Consider the following 26,986-nt stretch of genomic DNA (forward strand, 5'->3'; position numbering starts at 1 on the left):
AAATGACAATAACAAACGAATCCCAAAAAAAAAAGACGGAGTTAACTCATGTCATGAAATAAAAGTGCATCTCCTCATGGGGGGTTTGGAACAGTAACTCGTTAAAAAACAAACAAAAAAAAACAAAAACAAAAAAAAAGAAACATACAAGCTGCAAGTGGCTTATGTTACAGTCCTTCCACCCTCTCTTTTTTCCCCACAGGTTTTTTTTTTTTTTTGTACTTTACAAGTATTCCTCATGAAACATTTGATTGCTAAAGAAGAACAAGAAGCTGAATTATAGTCGTTAAAAAGAAAACAAAAAACGTTGACATTGTAATAATAACAACAATAGACATAAGTAATAAACACAGTCCTGTACAAAGAGATGGACCGTCGGACGACTGCAGAAAAAACCCCCAAAAACAAACCAAAAAAAAACACAGTCGACTCCTTCCAGCTACATTCAGGACCAAGCATTTTAGTGGAACGTGACTTCTGGCGCCCTCTGCAGGGAAAAGAACACAAGCGCAACAACAAGGTAATTATAAACATTGGCTTACTGTAACTGTTAAGTCATTTTTTGAATCTTTTTTTTTTTTTTTTTTTTTACCCCCCGTCCCCCTCAATGCAACTTACCCGGCAGGTGCGGAAGGTGGACGTGGGACGTCCCTGCGGCGCGTTCAGTCCAGTTGGTGCACCTCGTCCTGCATGGCAGCTGAGGCCCGGCCCACTTCACTCATGCGTTTGGCCATGATGTCCCACTGGGGGGCCAAGCCTTTGGATTTAGTGCCTGCCATAGGAAAAGGAAATACACAAACAGATGACCTCAAACGTTTTGGGGGAGAAATTCTTCCAAGGACACCCCACGCCCCACACACACATTACCCTAACGCCAATTAAACTTAACTACTGTGTGTAGCCCTAAACCCCATAGGAATTAAAAAGGTGCAAAAAATATATATTTTTTCAAACAAAAAAAAGTTGTATTTTTTCAAGAAAAGAACATTCGTAATATTTTTAAGAACAAATATGTATTTTGTCGGGATGTCGAAATCTTGCAAAACTAAAATTGTTTCTTTCCAAGTATAAAGTTGTAATATTTGTATTTTTATTATTATTATTACAACACTTCTCCATTGTGGGACTCTCATTAAATTCCAAGTTTAATGAGGGAAGAAAGTAATTTTTGAATGAACGAATTCCAAAACTACAACTTTGTTCTTGTAATGTAACGGGTTTTATTCTGGAAAAGATGCCTTTATTCTTTCTAAAAATAAAAATCAAATACATTGTCAAATCCCTTTTTGTTCACGAAAAAAATAAGACCCCATTCCTGCAATATTAAAATGTTGTTCTAAAGAAGATTCATTGAAGCGGTGATGTCAGTTACGTGATGAGCAATTATTCTGCTATTCCTAATCCCTACAAAAAACCTCAACTTGGATGCGCTAGCAGCCTCCTGTTCTTCCTCTGCGCCGTTACCATGACAACACGGACGGTAGCCTCCAGGCTAAAGCGAGCGAGGCCAAAGCCGTCCTCTCCTCTCTCGATCTGTCAGTCTGTCTCTTCTCTCCCCCTCTCCGTCAAGTCCACCGGGGACAGTCGAAGTAGGACAACAAACAACCGCCGCCGCCCTCCTCCTTCACTTGTAACCCTTCACTGCGCTACTAGACACACTGGGACTTTGGACCACTGGTTTTCATGCGTTCGTAAATCATAAAGCATTACATTTGACAAAGAATTTAGTCAAGACTATTTTGAGGAAAAATTCATCACGCTACAAGGAAAAAGCCGTTCTATTACAAGATTCAAGTTGTAATATTTGGGGCAAGTGCCAGGAATAATCCAAGAAAAAAAGTCGCAATATCACAAAAAAACAACTTGCGTTATTACAAGAATAAAGTCGTATTCTTTCTAGATAAGAATTTTATGAGAACTAAGTCGGAAACATTTGAGAGAAAAGTCATAGAAGATTTTGAGAATGAAGTCGCAAAGTCACGAGGAAAATTCATAACATTGTAAGATTAAAGTCGTTATATTAAGAGGGAAAAGTTCTAAAATGTGAACAGAGTTGTGATATCACAAGAATAAAGTCGTACTTTTTCGTGACAGAATATTTGGAGAAAAAATATGTTATATGAATAGTTTAATTTCATAATGTTAAAGGGAAAAAGTTGTAATAATACGAGAATAAGTCATAACATTACGAGAATACATGAGAATAGATTGATAATATTACAAGAAAAAAAAGGGATGTCATGAGAAAAGTCCTCAGCCTAATAAATTTTAATAATAATTTTTATTTACTACAGGTATCTTCATAAGGATTCCAGGATTTTCGTTGTTGTACCAAAACATATTTACACACGATATGGCACAAAATTTGATACCCAAGGTCCCAGATTAGCCCAATAAGTTTTTAATGTGTCATGTAATATAACAATGCTATAAGAAAGAAGTCTGAATGTTAAGGGAATAAAGTCACATTGGAGGAATAAAGACCCCAAAAAAAGTAATAAAATGAGAAGAAATTCTCATTTTTCTGAGAAACAATATGCAATATAGCTACAAGATATTACAATTTTATCCTCTTAATATTGCACTATCAGAAACAAAATGCTTCAAACAAGCGCAAAGGCGCACACGCGTACATTTTCAAGGGACTCACCATCGAGTCCGTTGTGCTGCTCGTAGCTGCGCTTCCCGAGGATGGTGGGGGAGCCGTTGTTGAGGATGGGGGAGGACTTGATGGGCGTCAGGCTGCCCATGGAGATGGACGCTCCGCGGGCGGGCGTCTCCGCTTTGGCTGGACGGGGATGTGCTTCTGTATGACGGACGACATTGTCAGGTAAACAATGCATTTGTCTTTAAATCAGCATAAACTATTAGATAGTGGATGACTCCTGTCGTGAAACCCTAGTTTCAAATGGAAATCCTGGCTTTAAACCTTACTTTGAAACTTTTAATCATGTCTTGAAACTTGACTTGGAAAGTCGCAACCTGGCGGTGAAAGGGTTCAGTGTTCAAGCGTACCTAGATATCGAACCACAGACTCCAGAGGTTTGCGTTCCGTGGGTTTGAGCGGCGAAGGCTTGCCCGGGTCTTTATCTGGCAACCGCATCGCACCTGTGGACCCGTGACAGATTAGAGTAAAACGGTACAGCTGTACACATGATGGTGGTACTTAGCGAGCCAAGTATTTTTTTAGGCGGTACTTGGCTTAAAACGTTTGACAACCACCGATCTAAAGTATTGCGTTGGCGCCATCGGTTGGGACCTCGGTGCCAAGCAACAGAAAAAAAGTGCTATATGGTGGGTGTTCAACTATTGCGGGCGGGTCTGGATTGGGGAGGCAGCCCCCGCAGTGAAAGGGGGTTGGTTCCCTGTTGAGCGTATTTAACGGCGTCTTACATTCAGCCTTGATAGCAGCCGTGTTGACGGGGAGGTAGGGGTGGCGGCCCAGGTAGCGGGGCTTGATGATGTCCTGGCAGAGGCGCCGCGCTACCCGCGTCAGGGAAGTGGTCTGCAGGTAGAAGGCCTGCCGCGTCTTGACGGCGAACTTGGGGCTGCCGCTGTGTCGCAGAGGCACACCGTGAGGGCTCTAAACGCAACGCGGAGGATGTCAGGCCTGTTGCATCGTGGGATTCATGGTGTATGTGGCGTGCGTGTGTGAGCGTACCATAGTGCTGCGGTTCGGTCCGGGTCTCTCCCCGTCCAGCCTGGTGGGCATCTTCAGTCCGCCGTACTTCTTCCAGTATGTCCAGCAGGAGGCGCATAGGCGACACTGCATGTTGGGAGGTCCCCACGAGTACCACTGATAGGAACTGTTGGCTTTGCACATACACACGTATATACATTTAATTTAAAAAAAAAAGAAAACAAGGCCAGCAGAAGAAAGGTGATCCAAATATTTTTTTATTGGCAAAAAAAAAAAAAGCAGGTTAATTTGACCCGCAACATCCAAGGATAGTCGAAGAAAAGTTTCAAATCTAGTTGCAAACTTTTTGGGATGAACCTGCTCCCACTGGCCCTATTTTTGTCCATATATTTATATTGTTCAATTTTAAAAAATATTGAATTTCCCAAACCCTCCCCACCTAAGCTAGTAGTGAAACAAGGGGCTAAAATGGGGGAAGGAATGTTTGTAATGCAATTTCTTTCCACCATAGTGGAGGACATCATTTGTCATGCACAAGACGTGCAGGACTTACTGTAGCAGCTTTCACAGGCTCGTGCCAGCGGTGGGGGGTTCTGCACTTGACCCAGCTGCCCCGGTGGTCCGGGTGCGGCGGCTCCGGCGGCTCCGTTGACCAGCGCCACCGGCTTTGGGTTGTTGCTGCTCAGCTGGTTGGGGTTTGGCTTGTTGCTACAACACGAGCACAGAATGAGCGTATGGACAAGGTTGAAGCCATCTAAAAGCTGCCAAGCAAGAACCTAGGCTTAAAACCCTACTGTGAAACCATAACCCAGGCTTGAAAACCTCATTTCAAACCCTAACCCAGCCTTAAAACCCTACTTCTAAAACCATAATCTGGCCATTAAAACTATAATTTGACACCCTGTCTTGAAACTATAAACTGGGTTTGAAATCCTAATTTGAAACCTTAACCCTGCCGTGAAACCATAATGTCAAACTCTAACCCTGTCTTTAAACTGTAACCCAGACTTGAAAGCCAATCTCTCTAGAAATCCTTCTGATATCCCAACCCTTCTTTGAAACCCTAACACAGATTTGAAACCCTAACCCTCAAACAGTAACCCAGTCTTGAAAGCCTAATTTGAAACCCTGATCCCATATTGATATCCTAACCCTTCTTTGTTGCCTTTGAGACCCTAACATAGGCTTGAAACCCTAAACCTGCCTTGAAACCCTACTTTGAAACCATATCTCAAGCTTGTAAAACTACTTTGAAACCCTAAACCGGTGTTTAAACCTTACGCTGAAACCCTAACATGAAACCTCAACCCAGGCTTGAAACAAATTTCAAACCATAACCCTGCCAAGAAACCCTAACCAAGCCTTGAAACTCCACTTCAAAAACCATAATATGTATCCATAACAGGAGGGGTTAAGATACAAATACAGATCATAGGATTAAAGGTTATTTTTCCGTGTGGTGTCCGCAAGATTGCGTACTCACTAGTTGGGGATGTAGACCTGCTTTAACTTGCTTTCGGCCTCGGCTGCCTTTAATCGTTTCTGGAAGTCAGTAAGAGAGCGAGAGGCCATTAAGTATTCATGAATAGGGCTTTTGTACTAGTACAACTTATTTTAATGAGCACATATTTCACATTTCGCAGGCATATTTTCACATGGGAGTAGTCCCATAGACAGACTCAATTCAACCAAAAAAGCCGAGAACAACACTCCCTTAATGCAACATTGTATTACTGTTGCATCTGAAACTAACAGTGAGAATCAAGCCAATACCATAATGACTTAAGTGAAGGCCTAAGGGCAATACTACCCTCGTGTGACTTATAGATGCGTGAATGGACTTTTTGCAACATGAATTGTTTTTTCTTTTATACCTGCTGCACATATCTGTCAGTGGTCTTCCACATGTAGTAATACTCAATGATGCTCGTCAAGGACTTCCAGGGTAACTGGGAGGGACAGAGAGGATCAAATGTCAAACATCGAAATGAGAGCAAGATGGAGGCCCCCGCCCACAATGGCGGTGCTGTTTGTTTGGACAGAAGAAGGCCAAGTCGGGACCGACAGCAAGCGGCCACCAGGTGTCAGAGTGACGCACACAGGGTCACAGGGTGAGAGGGCTTCCAATCATTTTTTTCCCTTCCTTTTTAATTTCTTTTACCCTATTTTTCCAATATTGGTCTCCATTTCTGGGTCGGGCAGAAACCTCGTACGTACAAATACAGTTCATTTCATATTTTTCACAAATCGATAATATTGGTCTGAGTCTGACAGCAGACTTGATTAGGACAGCTGGCACTGGCGACATTCTACCATTTTAGTGAATGACAGCATAATAAATTAGCGCCTTTTTTTTTAGCTAATTTAATCAGCGATTGAACATGATTTTGGAGTGGCGCTGTGTTGCTTCGCAATATAAGGTGTATTCATCACAATTTCAATATCAATCAAAATAGTTATTATTATTTAATAGTTATTATCATTATTATAATTATTATTTGTTCCCGTCATCACCCAGTCCTAGTGTAGCGTCCCAATTCACATTGCGCCGGCGTGCAGCACCTTCAAGGCAAACCCAAAGAAACATGTCAGATCATACAGCCAAGACCACGACCCATAAATAAATTGAACAATTTACAGCTAATCCATATGAACCATATCGGCAGCGATCGGCAGATCTCACTCACGGATGATCGTTATCAGAATCGGCAGCATACAACCCCGATTGGAGCACCCCTAGTTTTTTTTATTTCCGGAAAAGGAGAGATTCTGAGACGTGAGGATTCTGCCCAACTACGACAATATTTTAGGCTTTCATAAATGTCGCTGCCCATAGGAGGAGTCAGACAAATGATCGACTAATTTGGCCTTTGTAAAGATCCGTACTCTGCGAAGTGTGTTCTAGTTGCGTCTATTCCATTTAATTTCATCGTAACTAGAGAAAGCGCCACGCCATCGACTCACAAAATCCTGCTGGATGTCCGTGAAGTCCTTGCCGTATTTCTCCAGCGCCTCCTCGAACAGGTTGGCCTCTGAGGCGCTCCACTCCTCCATCTCGTCGCGGCACAGAACCGGGCCGCCCTGGGGCACCAGCGCCGCGATGGCCCGCGTCACGTCGTAGCCCGTGCCGTGCAGAGTGTCCATGGCGTGGAACTAAACGACAGAGCGAGGGAGTGCGTGAGAGAGAGAAAAGGAGATGTGTGAGATTTGAGTGTAAAGAAAGAGATGAGTGTGGGTGAAGGCGTGAAAGAGTGAGAGCATGTATGAGTGAGTGAGTCCGTGTGAGTGAGTGAGAGTGCACATGTGTGTGATTAGAATGAGTGTTGTTTAAAAGTCTCTGTTTTATAGGAGCAGCCTTCAAGGTCCAGGAGCTTCTTCTTATCCATTACCAGAGCACGAACAGCCTCAAATGACTTTACAATGTCTCACAATGAATATGACGTGAATAATCCACAGTGGCACACGCGCTAACTCGTTCCGTACATTCCATCGGTGTGCCGCGGTACCAATTCAACCTTCGACCTGTTTTTGGGAGCGCTCACCAAGGTGATGTCTCTGGAGGCCGCGGCAGCACTCATGTGAAGGCTGGGCTGGCGCACCGAGCTGCTGCAGTCCAATGCTCGGGCAAAGGTCCCTACCGACCTAACGGAACAGTGGCAGTAACAACAAAAATACGTTGGTTCCTGGATCATTTTCACAGCTGCATGTGTACAAAAACCAAAGCAGGGGGAATAAAATGACAAATACACGGTCGTGGACAACCACGAGCTTCAGCTCAGTGACAATCTAAAGGATTTGCCTCCGCACAAGTGCGTTTTAGCATTATTTTTTTCTGACGTCACACAAAGAAGGAAGGAAGGAAGGAAGGAAGGAAGGAAGGAACAAAGGGAGGGAGTAGCCCTGCGAGTTTTCATTTGCATTTTTTTTTTTTTGGGTGGCATCACCACATAAGCATACCAGTGACAGCAAAGAGGCTAAGTGTTATGATAACTATAGAAGGTCTTCAAAGGGTGAATAGTCTTTTTTTTTACAGTGGCGAACTTCATCATTCAGAAACATTGCCTCCATTCACTTCATCAACCTTACCGAGCGACGACCAAAAACTGGTCGATCTGTTTCTCCGTCAGCGAGCTGCTGGGCTCCCAGATCTTCTCCTCCAGTTTCTCCAGATCTCTGGCATCCTCCTCACCTAAACACACGCAGACACAAGAATAACATTTTGCGAATTATCCAAAAAGTTTAAGTCTTTTTTAAAATATATTTTCTGAAAGATTCTTCTGCTGTTTTTGTGCGGCAAAACCCAGAACCACAAATGTGACTAAGAGTCAAACTAAATGTAAGAAAATGTCATTTAAGTGGCTTTAATTAGCCAGCTCGCCATCCCCCACCTGCGGTGCGCTAATTGTAATCCCACCTGCTATGAATTACATTTTGGCTTTACAACCCACTGAACATAAGGCTAAATGCAAATGGTAAATTCTAATAAAAAATAAAATAAAACAAAACGAATATTAAGATCAATCAATCAATAATCCATTAAAGTAATTCACATTTCTAAATGGCAAAGAGAAAAATTACAACTAATACGATACAGTAGATACAGGGTGGGCCAAATGTAGGAATATACTTTTGAAGGGAACTTATTTAAGGAAGGGAGGGCATAAAGTAGGAAGGAAGGAAGAATGGATGGATGGAAAGAAAACAAGGACGTTATAAAAGTAAAGAAGGAAGGAAAATGGAAGGAAAAAAGGAAAGAAGAGAGAAAAGGAGGATGGAAGGAAGGAAAGAAGAAAGGACATGAAGGATGGAAGGAAGGAAGGAAGCTACAGTATGTTGCAACGCTGATGGAGGACATTTTGAGCAGTTGCCACATTAAACTGTTTAACAAATGTAATTATATTTATATTATCAATAACTGTAAATGAGAAACTGTTTCCTCCTACTTTTGGCCCACCCTGTATATAGAATACATAATAAGTCAATAAAATAAATACCTTGTTCTTGCAAATAGTGGCAGAGGGTGCATTTAATTATTCAACAGCAGAAGGGCCGAGCTGTCCGTAACACACTTTTTAAAACTCATATTCAAACAAATGTTAGCGCTTTATTCAAGTCGAGCGAAAGTGGACCCGAAAACCAAAGAACAACAGACAAATGCAACCAAACGGCAAGAACGGAGGCCGTCCCACCTTCGTTCAGCAGGTCGGTGATGTCGGCCTGATACTTGGTGCCCACCCGGATCTCCCCCTTGTCGGCCAGCAGGGTCTTCTGCTGGGGGTCGTACACCAGCGAGTAGAAGAAGGCATCCTGGGAACGCGCACGAAAGGGCGACGAGTTGTACTTCATTTTAAATGGCAGTCAACTTCTCTCGAAAGCTGTGCGAGAGTGAAGAATGTTCATGTCTCGGATGAACACACCTCTCTGTCCAGGTAGGACTTGAGCGCTTCGGTCTCATTCAGCAGCGTCACACAGCATTTCCCCCTGGAGGTTCGTGACATGAGAGGAGTGGCTGCGTTATTTTATCGAGGTGTGCATACTGACGACAATGTTGCATTCTCCCTACACCCACCGCTCGTTTTTTGTTTTTCTTTATTGGCTGGTGGAATATTCTAAAAGTTCAATTAAGTGAAATGAGTAATAGTTTGAATATCTTATTTTAATTTTAAATAAAAAAAAGGTATCAAGGAGGCCCCATGTGTCCCTTTTTCTTTTCAGGATGCAGCTTGTTTAATAATTAGTTAATATAATTAATAAATAGTTTGAATTTATTGTAAAGGTTTTATATGTACACATACACACACACACGTGTTATTGAACAGAGTGTAGTTAAGAACTGTAAAACAATAAAAACATTCCAAGGACTAAAAAAAAAAGAACAGATTTTTTCAAATTCATTTTTTTTTTTTCAACAAAACAGAGAACCTTTCATTCTTACCTCCATATGCTGCCCTTAGTTAGTAATTAGTCAGTTAATCACTTTTCTCTTGATTTGTTTTACCTATTTAAAAAGTCTTAATTTTTTTTAAATTAAAAATAATTATTCAAATTATGAAAATGTTGTTCTTGTTCAATAATTTTTTTTAATAAAAGGTAAAGAACATCAAAGGCCCACGCTTCATTTTCTCCATATGCAGCCCTCAGTTTGTTACTTATGCATTGTACTTTTTCAGTTTTATTTAAGTAGAAAGTTTTTTTTACATTCCCCAAAAGAATGTATTTTTAACAAAAGTGAAGCATATGTGGCTCTAATCTAATTAGTCAATCATTTTACTTTTTAGTTTTTTATTTGAACTTTTTTAATTAAAATGTATTTTATTAAATTTAAAATATAAAAACTTTAAAAATAAAAACAAATAAAAACAATCAAATTCCCTCCCTCTCCCCCCTTGCATTCTTCCATTTTTCTGTATGCAGCCCTCGGAGGGGAAAGGTTTGGACACCCACCCCTGCCCTCAACAAACAAACAAACTGCTCTCAGAGTATTCGCAACAACAACTTATCATTTGTTGTTGGAAAATGTTACGTAATAATGTGCTTATGAGGAGGAGGAGCAATCCTCCTCGTGACATTAAAAAAGGACAACCGCGGATGGCCGATGAGCCACCGGTTTTGCGTGTCTTAAGCTCTAATTGTGCCCATTTTGCGTGCGGTGTACCTGATGTGCGTGGCGGGGAGGGACTCAAGCTGGCGGGACAAAAAGAGCTCCCTGTGTCTGAGCTGATGTTTCTGCTTCTCCGGGAGGTCGGTCATCTCGGGATTCTCCATCTCCTCCTCCAGCTCCCCTTGGGATGAGGCGGATGGGGAAAAGGCACACTTCAGATATACTGCACAGTGCATCCGGGAAGTATTCACAGCGCGTCAATTTTTTTCTTATTCTGTCTTATTTTTCTTATTATTCTTATTCTGTCTTATTCCAAAGTGGATTAAATTCATGTTTCCCCTCAAAATTCAACACCCAACACCACACAATTGGAATGCAAAGAACACTCTGTTTACATTTTTTCAAACGTATTAAAAATACAAAACTAAAAAGTAACCAAAGATAGGTGTGCCAAGCTCGTGGGATCGTTTTCAAAAAGACATGAGGCAGTAACTGCTTCCAAAGGTACAGTACATCAACAGTGTATTTAGCAAAGGCTGTGAATACATACAGTGTACATAAAACGTCTACATAACCCTGTTCAAGCGGCAGGTTTTTGTGACATTAAAAATTAGACCAAGATCAATTCTTTCAAAACTTATTCCACCACTAATTTGACCTATATACCCTGTACAACTCAACTGAAATTAAAAAAAGATATTTTCCAGAGAGGATAACTGGGGATGTGGCCACCATTTAAAGTGCCGCTGATTCACTCCAAATGAAGTTCAGATGTTCTGGTAGGCTTTTCCTGACATCTTTAAAATACATTTGCAAAACAAAAAAAACCAAAAAAATGGTGCGCTTATTATGGTGGTGTATAAAGAATATAAAGGAGAAAATCAATGATATTACTCTCGCAAATCTTATTAAAAAAAAAAAAAAAAAAGCTACTAGCGACTTTAACAACATGAGCAAAATCATTTTTTACTTTAATTCCAGCTAAGAAACAGAAAACATAAGCCGAATAATTTTTACTTCCCCCCCCCCCATTTCCACAAGAAAGAAGGCAGGTGGGAGGCAATCACGGTATCAAATCAGGCAAATCAAAGCAAAAATTCATCATCAGAGTCGGTGTCATTTACTTTTCAATAAGCGAGAGGTGATAAATTTAAATAAAATAAAATTTGGGGGGGGGGGGACTGAGAATTTATTGTAAACCCATATCGCCCTACTACCACATCGAGATTATATACCTCCTGTTATGGACGAAATGGGTGAAAGAGGTTCGGAAGAATGAGGCGAGGGGAGACGTATGGGCTGAAATAGCTCAAGTCAACATTGCGGCAATGGCGGCGGAACATTGGATGAACAGAGAGATGTGTGAAGACAGCGGGATGGCAAGGAGGAGGAAGAGCAATAGAGATATCTGGCGGGAGAAGGAGAGCAAAAACAAGTGAGCGAGAGAGAGAATAAAGGAGAGGTGAGAGACACTATGAATGCAAGTGAGAGAGCAAGAGCGTACGTGCGCCAATTCATTTGGACTTTCATTAGAGGCCAGACAGAGCCAGCGAGTCGCACGGGCGAACAAAAGCAATCAAGGGATTTTCGGCAGCGGGAATGTGTGGCCAAAATCAATACAAGCACACAAGCACGCCCACGCACGCTCCAGCCGAGCTATCATCTAGCAGCTAATTATTAACTGAGCTTATTGAATAAAGTTCAATGGGAAAAATTAATCAAATGGGAAGTGAGATTAGGATAGAGCGAGACGAGTGGTGGTGGCAGAGCGGAGGACAATTTCCAGTACCTCCTCCTCCACAAATTTGCCCCTCCATCGCACCTGTCCCGGCCTATTATCAATTATTGACAAATGGCGTAGACTTACAAGGCTAACGAACCGACTTCACCTTAATGACACGGAGGAGAAGCGAATTCTTTGTGCGCCGGATATTGGCGAGAAACCCTGAAAGCCGACGACCGGGGGGCGCTTTTAATTCAGGCCCGACTAGTAAGCTTTCGAAACAGGCAGCTGTCGATCCGCCGACTTAGCCGCTATCACGTGGAGATCCAGTTGGGGCATAGGCACGGAGCCATGCTGCGAAAAGCGAAAATACACAAAATAACCCCCCACCCCCCTACCCGTTCAACAAAAGATTTATTATTTCCTATTGATGCCATAAGATGGCGCCAAAGCACAACTTTTCTATTAAACAGATTTCAGCTGCCCAGTGAGAGAAAAGCATCTTTTTAAAATAATGTAAGCTTCTGGTTGCAACCGTTTATGCAATTATTTCCAAAAAATTAGGGGGTCCATTATTCCCAAATTTGCACTAAGGGTTCAATATTTGTTTTTTGTGGTCACATATATATCATTATCTGAATGCGGACTGCCCTGTCACTGCGTGAAAGCTCGCACAAAGCCCCACTTCGTTCGGTTCTAGACGATTCTAATACACAGACTAGACAGTTGTAGTTATATAGTTACCGGTAGTCATGTATAATTGAAAGCGGGCCATATTTTGCTAGTCCCCCCTGTCTCCGGAATCTGCACTGATATTTCCCGGCGTAGTTTTAAAGTTAAATTGATGCCTCTTTTTCATGTTTGTGCTTTCAAGTCAGCTTGATCTCTGGCAATGTATTAAAAATTAAAATTGACTCCTCATTCGCACCAGTGTGATGACAAAAAGTCTTGATTTTCATGGCCCCGTTTCGTCTGAAATATTCTTTTCGGGCAGTAACTGTTTTGTATTAGTAACTAGTCATCTTTCTATTATTCATCCTGTTGAATGAAAGTAACTGAATTTGCACACTCTTACCCTAATATCGATGTACAGCTCAAAATAAAGGAGCTGTACTGCAACTATAAATGCAGTTTTTGTGCAAAGCTGCAATTTTAGGGTCATTTCGGGGCTCTCTCAACGATGAACTGCTCTTAAAAAGTTTGTCCGACTGCCACCAAATTTCAAATTTGAATACTAGACCAATTGCGCAACACTAAACTGTGAAGGATTTTAGTTTTCGCTGTTGCGTGTGGGTGGCGCAAGGCAGGCAAGTTTGATGACTCGCCATTAAATAGGAAACTAATAACCACAAGACTTAGCGCCAGCAACACTTAGCAACATGAAGATTTGATAAGTACATCTATCATAAGTAGAACTAGAAAAAAAAGTCTCAAAAAGCCATGCCTGTAAAGAAACGGGGAGTTTTCAAGGGCCTCGACATGCCCGAAAAACTGAGCAATTTCTTGTAAGCGCAACCTGGTCAAAACGATACCAGTTTCATCAATCTACATGAAATTTGGTCTGTAATACATCTGTTGTAACAGGACAATCCAAAATGTAAACATAGAAATTTGGCCATTTTGGCTTAGAGCAGCCATTTTGTGCATATTCCAAGGCTCCTAAATAGACAGATACAATTACGTTGTGTATCCATCTGCTGCCATTTTTTTTTTTTTTTTTTTTTTTTTTTTTTATAAACGAAACAGGCCCAGATCTCACACCGAGTACCAGTAAGTAAAGCTGTGAGTAAATTGAGATCATTATTTCAGGATATATACTTTTGGTGACATTTTTGTTTTCATGGTGTGCCGTGAGACTTTTCTCATGTAAAACATTCCTTGGCTCAATAAAGGATGGGGAAACACCGTGCTTGACAGATTGGCAACAGTAAATTGCCAACACCATCTAATGTGGATGGAGCAGCTTTAATTGTTACCTCGGATGCCTGTTTTGGTCGTAGACCTGGATTGTGATGAAACTTAAAATGTGGCGAGGGAGCCGGAACCAACGTAGCATCACGTCATGCTAAAAGAACACAATGTGCTCACGTGGAGGCTAACTGTGTTAGCTTAAGGTAAAAAGCGGGCAGGCTGGCTTTTAACAGCACTGTGCCAGCTACAGTTTTGTGAGGCACTTCTAAACAGAGGTCCATGGCTGCATGGGCGTGGGCTACATCCTGTGTGCGTCTCAACAGCCAAGTGCGTGCGTGCGTGTGTGTGTGTGTGTGTGTGTGTGTGGCTGGGTGGGTGGTATGTATGTATGCGTGTGTTACACATGCTCTTATGTATGCGTGACAGACCAGCCACAGAAATGGCTTGTGCGTAAATTTTATTCAGTGTTGCTATGGATCAGTGGAGGATGACAGCCAACTGTGTGTGCGTGCGGTAATGTGTTGCATGAGTGCGTGTGTGTGTTAATGTACGTGTACTGTGAGTCATTGATCAAATATTTTGCTTGCAGAGATTCAGAGCGCTCCCTTGACGAAGAAGCCCCGCCCCCTACGATCAAAGCACCCCCCTTATTGGTTAGCTTGGTATTTTAACCCCCCAGTCTCGTCCCTTTTGACATTTAAATTTGCCATAACGCAACGTTTTCACCTTAGTTCCATACGAGCAGCCTTTCCTAAACTTACGCAGCCACATTGCTACTGCACCCATTTCAGGGTCATTTTGGACATTTCCAAGCACCTTTCGAAAGTGAACTCCTCATACACAGAAATTGTATGCGATTCCAACCAAATTTGAACCACGTACACCGGACAGTTGGGCAAAGTTGAATTGTAAAAGAATTCTAGAGTTGTCATCATTGTGTGTTCACTGAGCATGACGGCAAAGTTTGACATAAAAAGACCTTTTGAAAGCAACAACATATATATAGATTTGAGCCACATTCACTTGGCAACTTGAAATTTCGTGGTCAAGACTATTATAAACCGAAACAAAAAAGAACTAATGCCTGAAAAAAAAACGATTTTGCTTTGAGGCAGCCATTGTGGGGTGATTTCTCGCCAGTTTCTGGGGCAAAGACAAACTTGTTCCCCAGCTTTTAATAGTATATCAGTGAGGCAAGTGAGTCTGTATAGCCACTGTGTTTGAAAATCCACAAAATCTAGCAACTCATTATCAGTAGGACAGAAATTCTGTTATTCGTGGCTCTTGAGCAGTTTCAGAAGCAATTTCCAACTGTTTTCGATACAGCGCCGCACCGTCACAATACTGCATTTGCTGTTCAAAATGATACCCAACGACCAGTTTTCATTATTTCAGAGGTTTTAGAGGCGGAGGCGGCCCAAAATTAGGTGCCGGCGGCTGCCTCCAAATTTTATCTGCGGGAAAAACACGGCACAAGATGAGAGCCAGTGTCTTTTGGCAACATGGAATTTTGTAGGCATTTCTACTATGAGAAGATCCACAAAAAAAGTCAGAAAAAGACATACCCTGAAAGCCATTCTTGATCTGAAGTGGCCATTTCGCCCATTTCCAGGGGTATTTCAAAGACGAACTGTGGCACATTGCAACCGAATTTGAACGACGTATACTACACAGATGGTCGAATTGTGAAGAATTCTTCATCGGATTCTTCAAGTCTGATGACTCGCCACTGAACACCAAACTCTGATCAGAAGTCAGAACACCCACAACATTATCCTATACCAAACCTCTTGTGATGAAATATGTACAAGTATATAAATGCAATAACAGCTTTAATGTCACTCCGATTTCCTTCAGACGCTGTATACTCGCATCGAGTCCTCGCCTCGGAATCCAAGGGCCAGTTCATCGCTGCTCGCAGCTTTAATTATGATCAAAGTCACTGATGTCTTTTTGGCGGAACGCTTCTTTCAAAAAAAGCAATTTTGGAGCATCAGGAATCTCTTCATCCCAGCACCAGCGACATCCACCTTCTCCGTCACACATGCGCTTCGTGTTTAGACACCGATGTTATCATGCAGTCGAAGATCAACGGCTTGCGCTTTATTGAACGCAGGCCCGGAAAGCTGGAAGCGCTCACAAAAAGGAGATGCTCTCGTGTCATGTCATGCTGCTCTTGTTTCTGTCTCGCGCCAATGTTGTCGGTAACTTGAGACGCCAGCGCTTTCTGAGACGCTGCGATGAGGGCCATATATACAAAACATCGAGCTCGAGACGAGACGACCATACCGATGAGGTAACAAACGTAGAATACGGACCTTATTATTGGAAAAGGATTGTTTTGTTGAACAACATTTAGGGTACGGTAACAGGAATGTAACAGTACAGCGAACCCTCGCTGATTTTCTCATTTTTGGGCAGAACATAAAACATTTCGCTGAAAAGCACACCTATTTTTGCCAGTATGCCTATTTTCGCACTCTTTCTGTAACGCCCCAGTGATACCCGAGATAATTGACACATATACAAACAGCGACTAAAAAACCCCGCCAAGGGTGGTACGGTGCAGTACTTTAAACAGAAACAGGAGCAACTGCAAAAGGGAAGAACAATTGCCAACTGACGATTGTAAAATACAGGCTGTTCAGTTCCTAGAAATGTTTGATGAGGATTCTTAAGGTTAAAAGATTGATGAAATTGCATTCATTTTTTGGGGTACTCATTGAAAGTACAATGAACTCTTGTCAATTTGCAAATCACCATTAGCAAACTCACCTCTTCCTGAATTCTTGTGTACAACAAAACTAAAACGTTTCGCGCCCATCTGCGTATTTTTGCTCTTCCTGTATCACCCTAAGATGGTGCCCAGATGCCCTGCTCTTGCTAAGCTACCACGTTAGCGGAGGACTAATGTGAAGGAAAATTCCAGCAGAGGTTCAACAGGCAGGCAAGGCTTCTTATTGGGTTAATGCCGGGAAAGTAGGGCGGTAAACTTATCAAGAAGGATGCAGAGAAAGGTTCAGGTCACTATCGGCAGTGAGTGAAAGTTAACCGCTGATCAGCTGCTAATGGCTAGTTGCTCCATGTATGGTAATAACTAACCATAAAGAATCGTTTTCCACTATGTATTTTACAAACGAGAGTATCTTTGTATTAATGGGTCAAAAATTTCATCAAATGGTTAACAGGATAAGAGTAATTGGTATTTTTATGGGTCGCGAAGCGTCCTCGCACTTCGGTTGCTTTTCATATCAAAGCAACTGAATTTATTTTTAAGGTCAATGTTGTACAATGAGTTTGAAATGAGATTTTAATCTTTTGGATCATAGTTTTGTGTAGATTTAGGGTTTAAACTATTGATAAAAGAGATTATAAAAAAATTGAGGGGGTGGAGGAAAAAAAAAAATATATATATATATTTATATTTATATATATTTATATATATATTTATTTTTTTATTTTTTTTCTCCATCAGTCCCAACGTCCTTGTGAAGCAGCCAGGAAGCCATTCAAAAGACCGCCAGCACTTATGGAGAACCGCACTGGCTCCAAGACCCACTTTCCGAGTACCGAATGAAAGGCAAATATGCACACGGGGAAGTGTCCTCGTCTTGCGGCTAGAGTGGCGTGTTGTGTGGAGGGGCTGCAGTCTGTTTTTACGTCAATGCATAGTGAAAAGAAGCCCTAGGATAAACACTCAAACAGAATCGTGGCACTCGCTCCACGTTTTCAGGCCGGAGTTACGCTCGGTCGCTTACTGGCGTGCTTGTCTGCCAGGGCGATGAGCGTGCTGGAGATGTCCCTGCGTCGGTAAAAGCAGACCACTTTGGCCTCCACGTTCCCATTGGCTGTCTGCGGAGGAAAGACAATCACCGTTACCGTGGCAACAGGTGGTGCCACGGCGTACGCACGCACACACAGAGGATAAATGAAAAATGGAGGCTCATTCTTAAGTTTGGCTGAAAACAGTGTGAGGAAATTTTACGGCACAAAACTCAGAAGAACAGTATCAGCCTTTGTCGTGGAATCCGAACATGTGATTTCCCAATGAAGACAGCCAGCAGCCGAAATACGGTCATTTTGTGTTACATTGCAAATGCTTAAGATGGCAGCATTGTATTGATTTTGGTGGGTGGTGGTGGTGGTGGGGGAGCGGTAAATAATTAAGCGTAAAAAGCAATAATGGTCATTGAGACATTGATGTGTGGCCTTTAGCCAGCCATGTATGTGTAAATAAAGTGCACCGCTAATTAAATGTAATGACATGAAGCGTCTCGTTATGGGCAAATACACCTGAATGATTTGTTTTATTAATATAGGAACCTATTTGCCTAGTCTTTAGAAAATCCATGATAGAGAGAGAGAGAGAGAGAGAGAGAGAGAGAGAGAGAGAGAGAGACAGACAGACAGACAGACAGACAGATAGATTTTTTTTGTCACAGCACAACCTGCTGGTTCGAGTGTGTCACTGTGCAACATGACCCCAATGCGAGTGGACTGCAGCAGTGAAAGTGTACATTAGTTTAAGGGTCCAAAAACTCAACCTACCCAAATGCACGCAGCAATGCCCCAACCTGGAAAGTTAGACATACTTAGCCACAGATGCCAGTTTGACTAACATTGACATGAAATTGGGACGGAACGCATGAAAAAGTCTTAAGGACCCTTTCCCGAAATTGAACAGGAAGTTGGACATTTTGGTTTGAAGCAGGCATTTCGGGAGGATTCCATTCCAACAAAGGTATTTTGTCTCAAATTATATATAAAGTGATGCACAAAAAGGTCTCAAGGATCTATTGATGAACTGAACAGCAGGTCGGACATTTTGGTTGAAGCAGCCATTTTGAGAGTTTTCCAGGGTACAAACTCCAACAAAGGCAATGAAGAAGACCAGATTTCTAGCACGTTGTCCCCTCTTGCCCCTGATCAACTCCTTGTTGTTTTGGCTGTGTGTTTTCAGTCATTACAAGGGGTCCTCAATTTATGACAGTTTTGTTACTACTACGGCGACATAAACTAAATTTTTACATACGTCGGAACTCACCCTAGTCAATCATTAACCAAAGTCATAACTACAGTAAATACTGTATTTGTATGAAAAATATTTCTAGGCCAAAAAACGTTGAGTACGACAGTAACGGAGTGTGCCATCCTGTGCCGTGTGACCAAGTAATTTTGTTCTGATCGGTCGTAACCTCGAAATGTCGTGACTGTGGTAAACCGAGGACCACGTGCACCTAACGTCGCGGTGGGTGAGCAGGCGCCTGTTAAACAGCTGTCCCGTCTCTTACTTCTTCACAGACGACAACCTCCTGAAAATTGCTTCATTCTCATTAAAACCGCTGCACTGGTTTTGGGCGGAAGGTGTCGTGGGGAACGGGCGAGCAGCCGTGCACGCCCACTCCGACTGCTGGTTAATTATTAAAAGGGTTACCATTCTGGAAGGAGGCTGAATGTTAAATCACCACCGTCTCGATAAATACGGGGGGGGGGGGGCGACACTCACCTTATTCAACTCCTCTATCCTCCTGATCAGCAGCGGGTTACTGGACGAGTTCTCAAAATAAACATAATCTGCAGGAGGAGGAAGGAGAAGGGGTGGAAAATTAGGAAAGGACAACAAGAAAAAAAGAAGCATCAGTCATATTGAATTAGCCCACCTTCATGCAAAAGGGCCAATTTTTATTTGAGCTAATGTCCATAGCCATAAGTTATCTCAGGACTCACACATACAACGTTATTGTTTCGTGCGTGTGCGTAGATGTGTGTGTTTGTGTGGGTCCTGGCCCGGGTCCAGACGCATCGGAGGCTTAGCGCTCACCAGGATGTCCCCGCAGGCCCCCCGTGCTTGGTGGGGCGCCCGGTCTTCGCCCGGCATGCGTCTTGGCCGAGCACTGTCAGATTATACCTCACACACTTGGTCGGCTGCCCGGAGCTACCGGTCTCCTCGCGGCCCCCCCCGAAACACGCAAAAAAACACATACAAAGCCATCCCCCATCTATGCTCCCCCCTCGGGTCATGCCGTCAAAACTGCCATACACAAGCACCCACTATTTTTTAAATACAGAACGGCGGCAGGGAGAATTCAGCTTTACAGATGCCATGTCTGCAGTCTAGACGGTAATATAATAATAATAATAATAATAATAATAATAAATTGGATTTATATAGCACCTTCAATGACACCCAAGGACACTATACAAATAACCCAAAAACAAAAAGGGGTTGCGTGTTTATTGCGAGAGCTGGGGGAACAGCCGCGTGAGTGTTTATAGACTCCGAAAAACAACAGACTTCTGATGCAGATGATGATGATGATGTAGTCTCGCGTCTGCCCAAACGTGGATATTTCAGCCTACTTCTTGACAACTTGAGAAAACACTTTGCGGTGAGTTGGAGATATTTCTATTGTTGTTTTGGCAGTGCATCTGGCAACTTTAGCCCTATTTTATGGTCATAAATAACTGTAAAACATTGGGGTATGTGCCATGCTGTAATTCTCTCTCTCTCTCTCTCTCTCTCTCTCTCTCTCGCTCTCTCTCTCTCTCTCACACAGTGTCTCTCTCTCTCTGTCTGTCTCTTGCATGCGCACTCACACACACACACACATACACACACTATCAATAAGTCTGTTCAGCAAACAGCTTCTTCATTCAGTCATTTAAGTGAATAAAGCAAATAATGTTTCTGTATGACCCAATGCATGTGTTGTTGGTTTTTGGGCACTTCAAAAGTTGAAATGGCGGCAGGTGTGTGTGGACTCCCATATATCATCAATTTTTATTTTATTTGACGTTCATGGTCTGATGGGTTTTTTTTGTTTTTTTAATCAGAAGTTAGTCACCAGTTACTTGAGTAGATTTTTTTTTAAATCATTGAGTACTTTCATACTCTTACTCCAGTAAATATTTGGAGGACTATTTTTTTACTTTTACTTGAGTTATATTATTCTAAAGTAACGCTACTCTTACTTGAGTACAATGTTTGGTACACTACCCGCCTCTGACAAATATGACTTCTCCTACAATCACAGCTTTACTTTTGTAAGATGGCGGCTTTATTTGGTCGGATTATTGTTTCGTTTATGCAGGCCCTCTCTATGTGCTCTCGGCGCGTCCCATCAGGGGCCGCCACAGGGCGTCACTCGCACTATTTTAACGTTGGATGCCATTCGTGACGCCACCCGACCATTTTTATCGAACCCGTACCGCCAGCGCGGAAGACACCATCGTGTACCTTTATACTACCAGTGCTTATACGGGGCCCTCACTTAACCCCGCTAAAAAGAAATTTGGGTCCTTTCTTGACGCAAAGCGTGAGTCACATCATGGAGACACAAGTCTGCTGATCAGACTGTTACAGTACAAGCCACCCAGAAGAAGAGAATGTGGACGTTTGCCTGCGGCAGCTCCGAGGGAGCAATTAAATCACAAGCAGATGACGTAGCGACACAGCGAGAGGCTTTGTGGCGCTTTTCTTGCCGCCAAAAAAGGTGGACAACCTGGGCTGTCCTCTTCGCTTCCAAGCTGGGGGACAAAGTCGCCGTGAAGGGAACAACTGAGAAGTGGAGAGCGAGGATGTTTGGAGTTTCCGTCACTTGAGAGGGCCTGCGGGCCGAGCAGCGTCGCTTCGTCTCTCTCCTTTTCCCATCAGCCCTCCCGTCGCCTCAACTCGGGAAACAGAAACCGCCCTCCCCCCGCTCCATCCAACCTTCCGGCTCCCAGCGTAGGCCAACCGCCGGCCTTCCGAGATCGTGACGTCGAGGTTCGCGTGAGCCAATCGAGGCGTGTTACCGAGAGAGATTGCCGAGTTGATTTGAACCAGGCCAGCGAGACACGATCGTGAAAGGGAAAACATGCGAGGCAGACGACAGCTAGCTACGAGCGAGTCATACACACGAGTACTAATGCAACAACGGTATATCTGCGGTCGTAAAATAACTTTTCGGGGCAAACAATCAGACTTTCATTTTACGGAGATAAACATTTTCTCATGAGTTTAATATTGAGAAATTCTGTCTTTTGTAAAAAATTACAGTAAGACAGTATTCTTGTGGAATCAGTAAAATGATGACGACTTCATTCTCAACTGTAAATTTCAGACTTGAAATTATACCTTTTTTTTTTTTTATATCTCACCACTTTAATCTTTTGAAATCCCCACCTTTCCTCGTAAAATGACACTTTAATCTTGCAGAATTACAGATTATTTGTAAAATTGCGACTTTATTCTGGTGAAATTTTTGGGGGAAAATTGAGAGAGTACTCTCTGGTAATTATAACTTTTTTTCATATAATTATGACTGTGTTCTTGTGAATGTAAATGTACTTGTAAATGTATGATTTCATCCTCGTAACATTGTGATTAAAATTGTGAAATTACACCTTGTTATAAAAATCCCAACTCTAATCTCTTTTCTCCAAAACTGCAACTATAATACGGGTGCTAGTTGCTTGTTGTTGCACCATTACACCATTTTAGCAGTCATTTCTTTTTGCGAAGAACATCCACGCTATTGGACCTCTGTTGTTCGTTTATGATGCTACAACCGTGAGGAGCTTGGCCCCAAACTGGAACCGGCAGACGTCCCCTAGGCGAGGAATGCACCCCTGGGAAGATATGGAGAGCGACTAGAGCTGGCGCTAAAATGAAGTTAACTGAAGCGACAGCGAGACAGGACTAAATGGGACAAGAGAATTGCACCGTTCCTTCTGTATGTGTGTTGCTCGCCAACGGAAACTGCAGTTTGTTTACATTCAAACTTAGCTTGTAGTCAACGTGAGTGATGTCTTCCATGCTGTGACCGCAAGATCACAAATTCAGCATCTATGATCCTGGCGCTGGAGACTTCAATCTTGGTTCTCTCTCTCTCATCTACCAAAGTAAAGGGAACTTTTGACTTGATTCAGGTATCTATTACGATTTGAATTTTTGTCTTTGACGTTTTATGAACAGCACTGTGTTACTGCTGCGGTTGTTGATAAAGTGCTCTAAAAATAAAGTTGAGTTGCGATACAAAACAAAAAGAGAAATCACTTGGCTTCAAAGGAAAACTGTGAGTACGGCAGTAACTGAGCGTTCATTCTTCTGCCGCGTGACCACATATTCTTACAAAGCACCGTTCAGAACGTCGTATGTCTGTACGATCATAAACCGACGACACCCTGTACTGGTTTTGTCTGCAATGCAGTGCTTCATTACAGAGTGACATCGCCAACTGGTAGCCTGGCATGGCCATTGCAGTGTTTTAATTTTAGTTTAATTAGTTTGTTTGTTTGTGCATGTAAACACGCGGCTTGTTTTGATCAAGTCTGAACTTCCGTGTTTTTACAAGTTTGTGGTGGTGCAAACATACTCTTGAGAGTGTCCCTCGCAAGTCTACATCCCAGATTTGGGTGACTCCGGTCCAAAGAAAACAAACATCTGGGCCATTGGGTCGATGAGACGGACAGTAAAGCCAGCGCTTTGTCGGCAACGTTTTCCTATGCCGAGCGGTGGGTAGATGGGAAGCGGGTGCGGGACGTGCGGGCTGCGGCCCACACCAGGGGATCGGAGAGGAATATTAGGGGGTGGGGGGTAACAAAGACATCAAGGCCTGCCAAGGCGGCCTTTTGTCCCGGCTTCATTCACTCGGGGGAGTCGTCGCTTTTCCCGAGATGGGCTCACATTGTCTTGCAAAGCGGCGGCCATCTTTCAAAGGGCTCCAAAAAGTTGGACTCAAACATTCAATCGAAGACTTCCTCTTGGCGGGATTACTATTTAAAAAAGGGAACGCGCAAGCCGTGTGTTTATTGTGCAATACGATTATGTAGACTCAGCGGCAGATTTGCTTGTGCTGCGTTAGGCCTAACTGCGACATTCAAATGCGTCTCGGATCGCGTGCTACAATCCAAGGAGTTAAAACGAGAACGGGGCAGGCAAATCCCATTAATCAGCCGTTTATACTCCAGTGAAGCAAATCAGTTTCCAACGGACGCCATCTCAAACTGAAACGCTGGAGATGGTCATGCAACTGAGCAGACTTGTTGGCGGCAGAAGTGTTAACTTTCCACAGCGCTCTGGAGGCCGTAATCCTCAGGTAGCCCCGCATGCTATTTTTTCCACCAGCGGAGAAACGACAACAAACGACATCATTTGAATATTTGAAGCTGGCATAGCCATCTGGACTAAATCTGTTAGGTTAGGGAGATTGTTGGTTTGTGTACGGTTCTGGCTCCGGTTCCCCCTCAAATAGGGAACCTAAACTAGGGAACCTAAACCGCAGGAAGATGATTATGTGAGAATCTTTCGTTTCCACCAATTACGAAAAGACAACGATACGCATTAAGATAAGGTTAGGGAGGAATTTGGATATTAGATTATTATATGTACGTTCAGGTTCCAGTTCTCCCTCAAAAAAAAAAAAAAGAAAAAAAAAGAAAATGGGGAACCTAAACCACAGTTGTTGCAACTTTTGGCCTGTCCCACCAGTGGACGTCACAGCAAGTCCCTCACATGATTTATTGGGTTAAAAAAACAACGATATTAGGACAAAGTTTGGGTAGTGTTGATTGGTGTACGGTTCTGGCTCTTGTTTATGTCCAAATCCAGTAAAACTGTGAAACCACAGTACACATAATTTGTGAGAAACTTTCATTTTCACTGATTTATTTAAAAACACATGAAGAAAAGCTCAGCCGGGAAAAAAAAAAAGACGTCTTAGATGGCCAGTGTGTTAGAGGCTATATAAAGTCGAGTTTTTCAAACAACCAGGTTCGCGTTTTTACATAAAAGCTTAACATGGTAGCTTGTAGCCACTTATACGCTGCCCATAAAAACCGACATTCCTCCAGGTCATTCTTGACGCCGGCGTGTAAGAGAATTCCGGACAGACGGGACAAGTGTCTGAATGTTTGACACCTGACAATTTGAATGATTTCTTGTTGTTCCCGCAATATTCTACCGTCAGAACCGCGAAGATGCCTGTGCGTAAGGAAGTTCCTGAATGACGGGGAAGGGGTGTGACGTTTAACGTTAGACACTCAACTTTTTGCGTTGAAAGCAATTGTCACGACTACTGTATACGTCGCCCCGGCAAAATTCTGTCTCGAAAGTCCTATCAGAGCTGTTATGATGCCTGTGCATAACAGGGAAGTCCGGAATGACAGGACAGGGGAGTGACATTTAAAAACCATACACTCAACTTTTTGCGTTGAAAGCAATTTTCACTGGCCAACAATTATTTGATATGTCGTCCCTGCAATCTTCTGCCTTTGGGGGTCCTATCACAGCCACAGTGTGCATAAGGAAATTGTGGAAAATCGGAGCAGGGCTGGATAGTTTTAACACAGGAGACTCAACTTCTTGCGTCGAAAGCAACTGTCGCTGTCCGGCTACTATTTTATCTGATGCCCACCCTCCCAATCCCCCTGCCTCCCCCTTTCTCCATTTGTTTGAACGTGCACGTGTCCCTAATGTTTTGTCTCCTGTGCTTCACCTTCATTTTTTTGTCACGAAGGCATTTTTAAATGGCATTTTAGCACAGCAAGTTCCAAGCTTTCTTCACTTTGTATGGAAAAAAATTAAATAAAATCTAGTTCAGAAACAGAGTGGCGCTTCCGAACCGATAAAGGCATGAACACGAAAGTTGTTTCGAATAACTTTTAACGATGCGCTAGCTGGGAATGTGACACTCCATTGAAGAGACGGTTGGCGGTCATTATAAGTTTAGACCCCAAAAAAACACGACTCTTCTTCATCGAGTCATCATCATGAGGAAGGCTCTCATAGCACCTCCGGGGAGTTTATTTTATAAAAAAAAAAAAAAAAAAAAAAAAAAAAGACGAAGAGGAGGAGGAGGAAGGCGGAGGAGGGAGGTGGACGAAGACAAACGCATCAACAGAGAATTTACCATGGCGGGTCCAACCGTGACTGAGTGACAAACCTCCCCGTTCTCGTAGCGTCGCCCCCCCCCCCACTTTGTCTTACCTCCGACCCGGTACATGTTGGCCGCCATGGCTGCCCCGCCGCCGGTGCCGAGGGGAAGGAAGCCTCCTCTCTCCGGGTGGTGAGGGTGGCTCGGCTCGCTAGCTCCCTGACTCCCTGCTTCCCTGGCTCTCGCTCGGCTGTCTTGCTAGCTGCGCCGCCGCCGCCGCTGTGTGTTGGAAAATGGTGGCCGGATCGATACGAAACAGACCAGCCTTGGAGACCTTAAAGAGACAGTACACACGAACCGAGCCCAGCCGAGGGGAGCCGAGCGGAGCCGAGCGGAGCTCCGGCAGGCGGCGAGCGACTCCTAACATAAAAAAAAAACAACAACAACAAAACACGACTGCTATTATTTTGCAGTTAATTGCTGCTTGATTTGCTTTTGTTTTGTTTGACGCCTTACTAGCTTCTTTTGCTTGTTTTTACAATGTGGGCCAAGTGTTACGTGACCACTTGTAGCAGGTTAGTTCGAAAACATCAAGTTTTACATCGCCTGCCTAGCGATAGATCAAGGCCCGGGGGCCAGATGCGGCCCACCACGTCATTTTATGTGGCCTGCGAAAGCAGATCATGTGCAGCAACTTCCATGATTCGTGCCGAAATCTGGACCAAAATGATAAATTATCATATATAATAAACAATACTATTGAGATATTGCATTTTCCTGTTACCAAACCCCTTTTTACAGTAACTTGAACAAACCTTTACCCTTGTCTTCTGATTTCAAAATTAGTTATCATTTTTTTTGTGAAAATGTAAGAATATGATGAAGCGATTAAGCATTTATATGGTTTCACTGTCATAACGGCCCTCCGAGGGAAATTGCAAATGCACGCCACTGCACAATAGTAATCGGGAAAACCCAGATGATTATGTCATTTCTTTGGAAGCTTTGAATAGGTGTATTAGCAGCATTTGAGTTCATTAAAGACACGCTCGTGGATGTATTTGAACTCGGCACACCTGAGACACGCTACGTCTTTCTGTAACACCGTTGGAAAGTCAAACGAAACCAGCCAGGATTTCACGAAGAGAATTGTGGACTGGTACGAGGCTGGTTCATCCTTGGGTGCAATTTCCAGATGCCTGAAGGTGCCAGGTTCATCAGGTTCAAACAGCATGGGACTGTCTAGCCATCATACC

General features: G+C 43.0%; 1 protein-coding gene across 1 annotated transcript; it reads right to left on the reverse strand.

Annotated features, from left to right (window-relative positions):
- Positions 1 to 183: 183 nt before the first annotated feature.
- mta1 (metastasis associated 1) lies at positions 184 to 26,033 on the reverse strand. The gene is made up of 18 exons (XM_061695786.1): positions 25,844 to 26,033; positions 19,382 to 19,449; positions 17,634 to 17,727; positions 10,296 to 10,422; positions 9,058 to 9,121; positions 8,830 to 8,947; positions 7,727 to 7,829; positions 7,183 to 7,282; positions 6,605 to 6,793; positions 5,515 to 5,589; positions 5,124 to 5,182; positions 4,194 to 4,348; positions 3,662 to 3,813; positions 3,394 to 3,583; positions 3,016 to 3,108; positions 2,651 to 2,806; positions 619 to 772; positions 184 to 487 (listed from the first exon to the last, which is right to left on the reverse strand). The coding sequence occupies exons 1-17, from the start codon at positions 25,869 to 25,871 to the stop codon at positions 663 to 665; spliced, it is 1,881 nt and encodes a 626-aa protein (XP_061551770.1). The 5' UTR covers positions 25,872 to 26,033; the 3' UTR covers positions 184 to 487; positions 619 to 662.
- Between the last annotated feature and the right edge of the window lie 953 nt (positions 26,034 to 26,986).

Source organism: Phycodurus eques, chromosome 14, assembly GCF_024500275.1.
Source record: "Phycodurus eques isolate BA_2022a chromosome 14, UOR_Pequ_1.1, whole genome shotgun sequence".
NCBI classification, from domain to species: Eukaryota; Metazoa; Chordata; class Actinopteri; order Syngnathiformes; family Syngnathidae; genus Phycodurus; species Phycodurus eques.

Coding starts and splice junctions, on each gene's coding strand:
- mta1 (XM_061695786.1), bottom strand. CDS start 25,871: ATGGCGGCCAACATGTACCGGGTCGGAG. Junction 7,283..7,726: donor CAGTTTTTGGTCGTCGCTCG/GTAAGGTTGATG, acceptor CTGTTCCGTTAG/GTCGGTAGGGACCTTTGCCC. Junction 5,590..6,604: donor CGGACATCCAGCAGGATTTT/GTGAGTCGATGG, acceptor TGTCCCTCCCAG/TTACCCTGGAAGTCCTTGAC.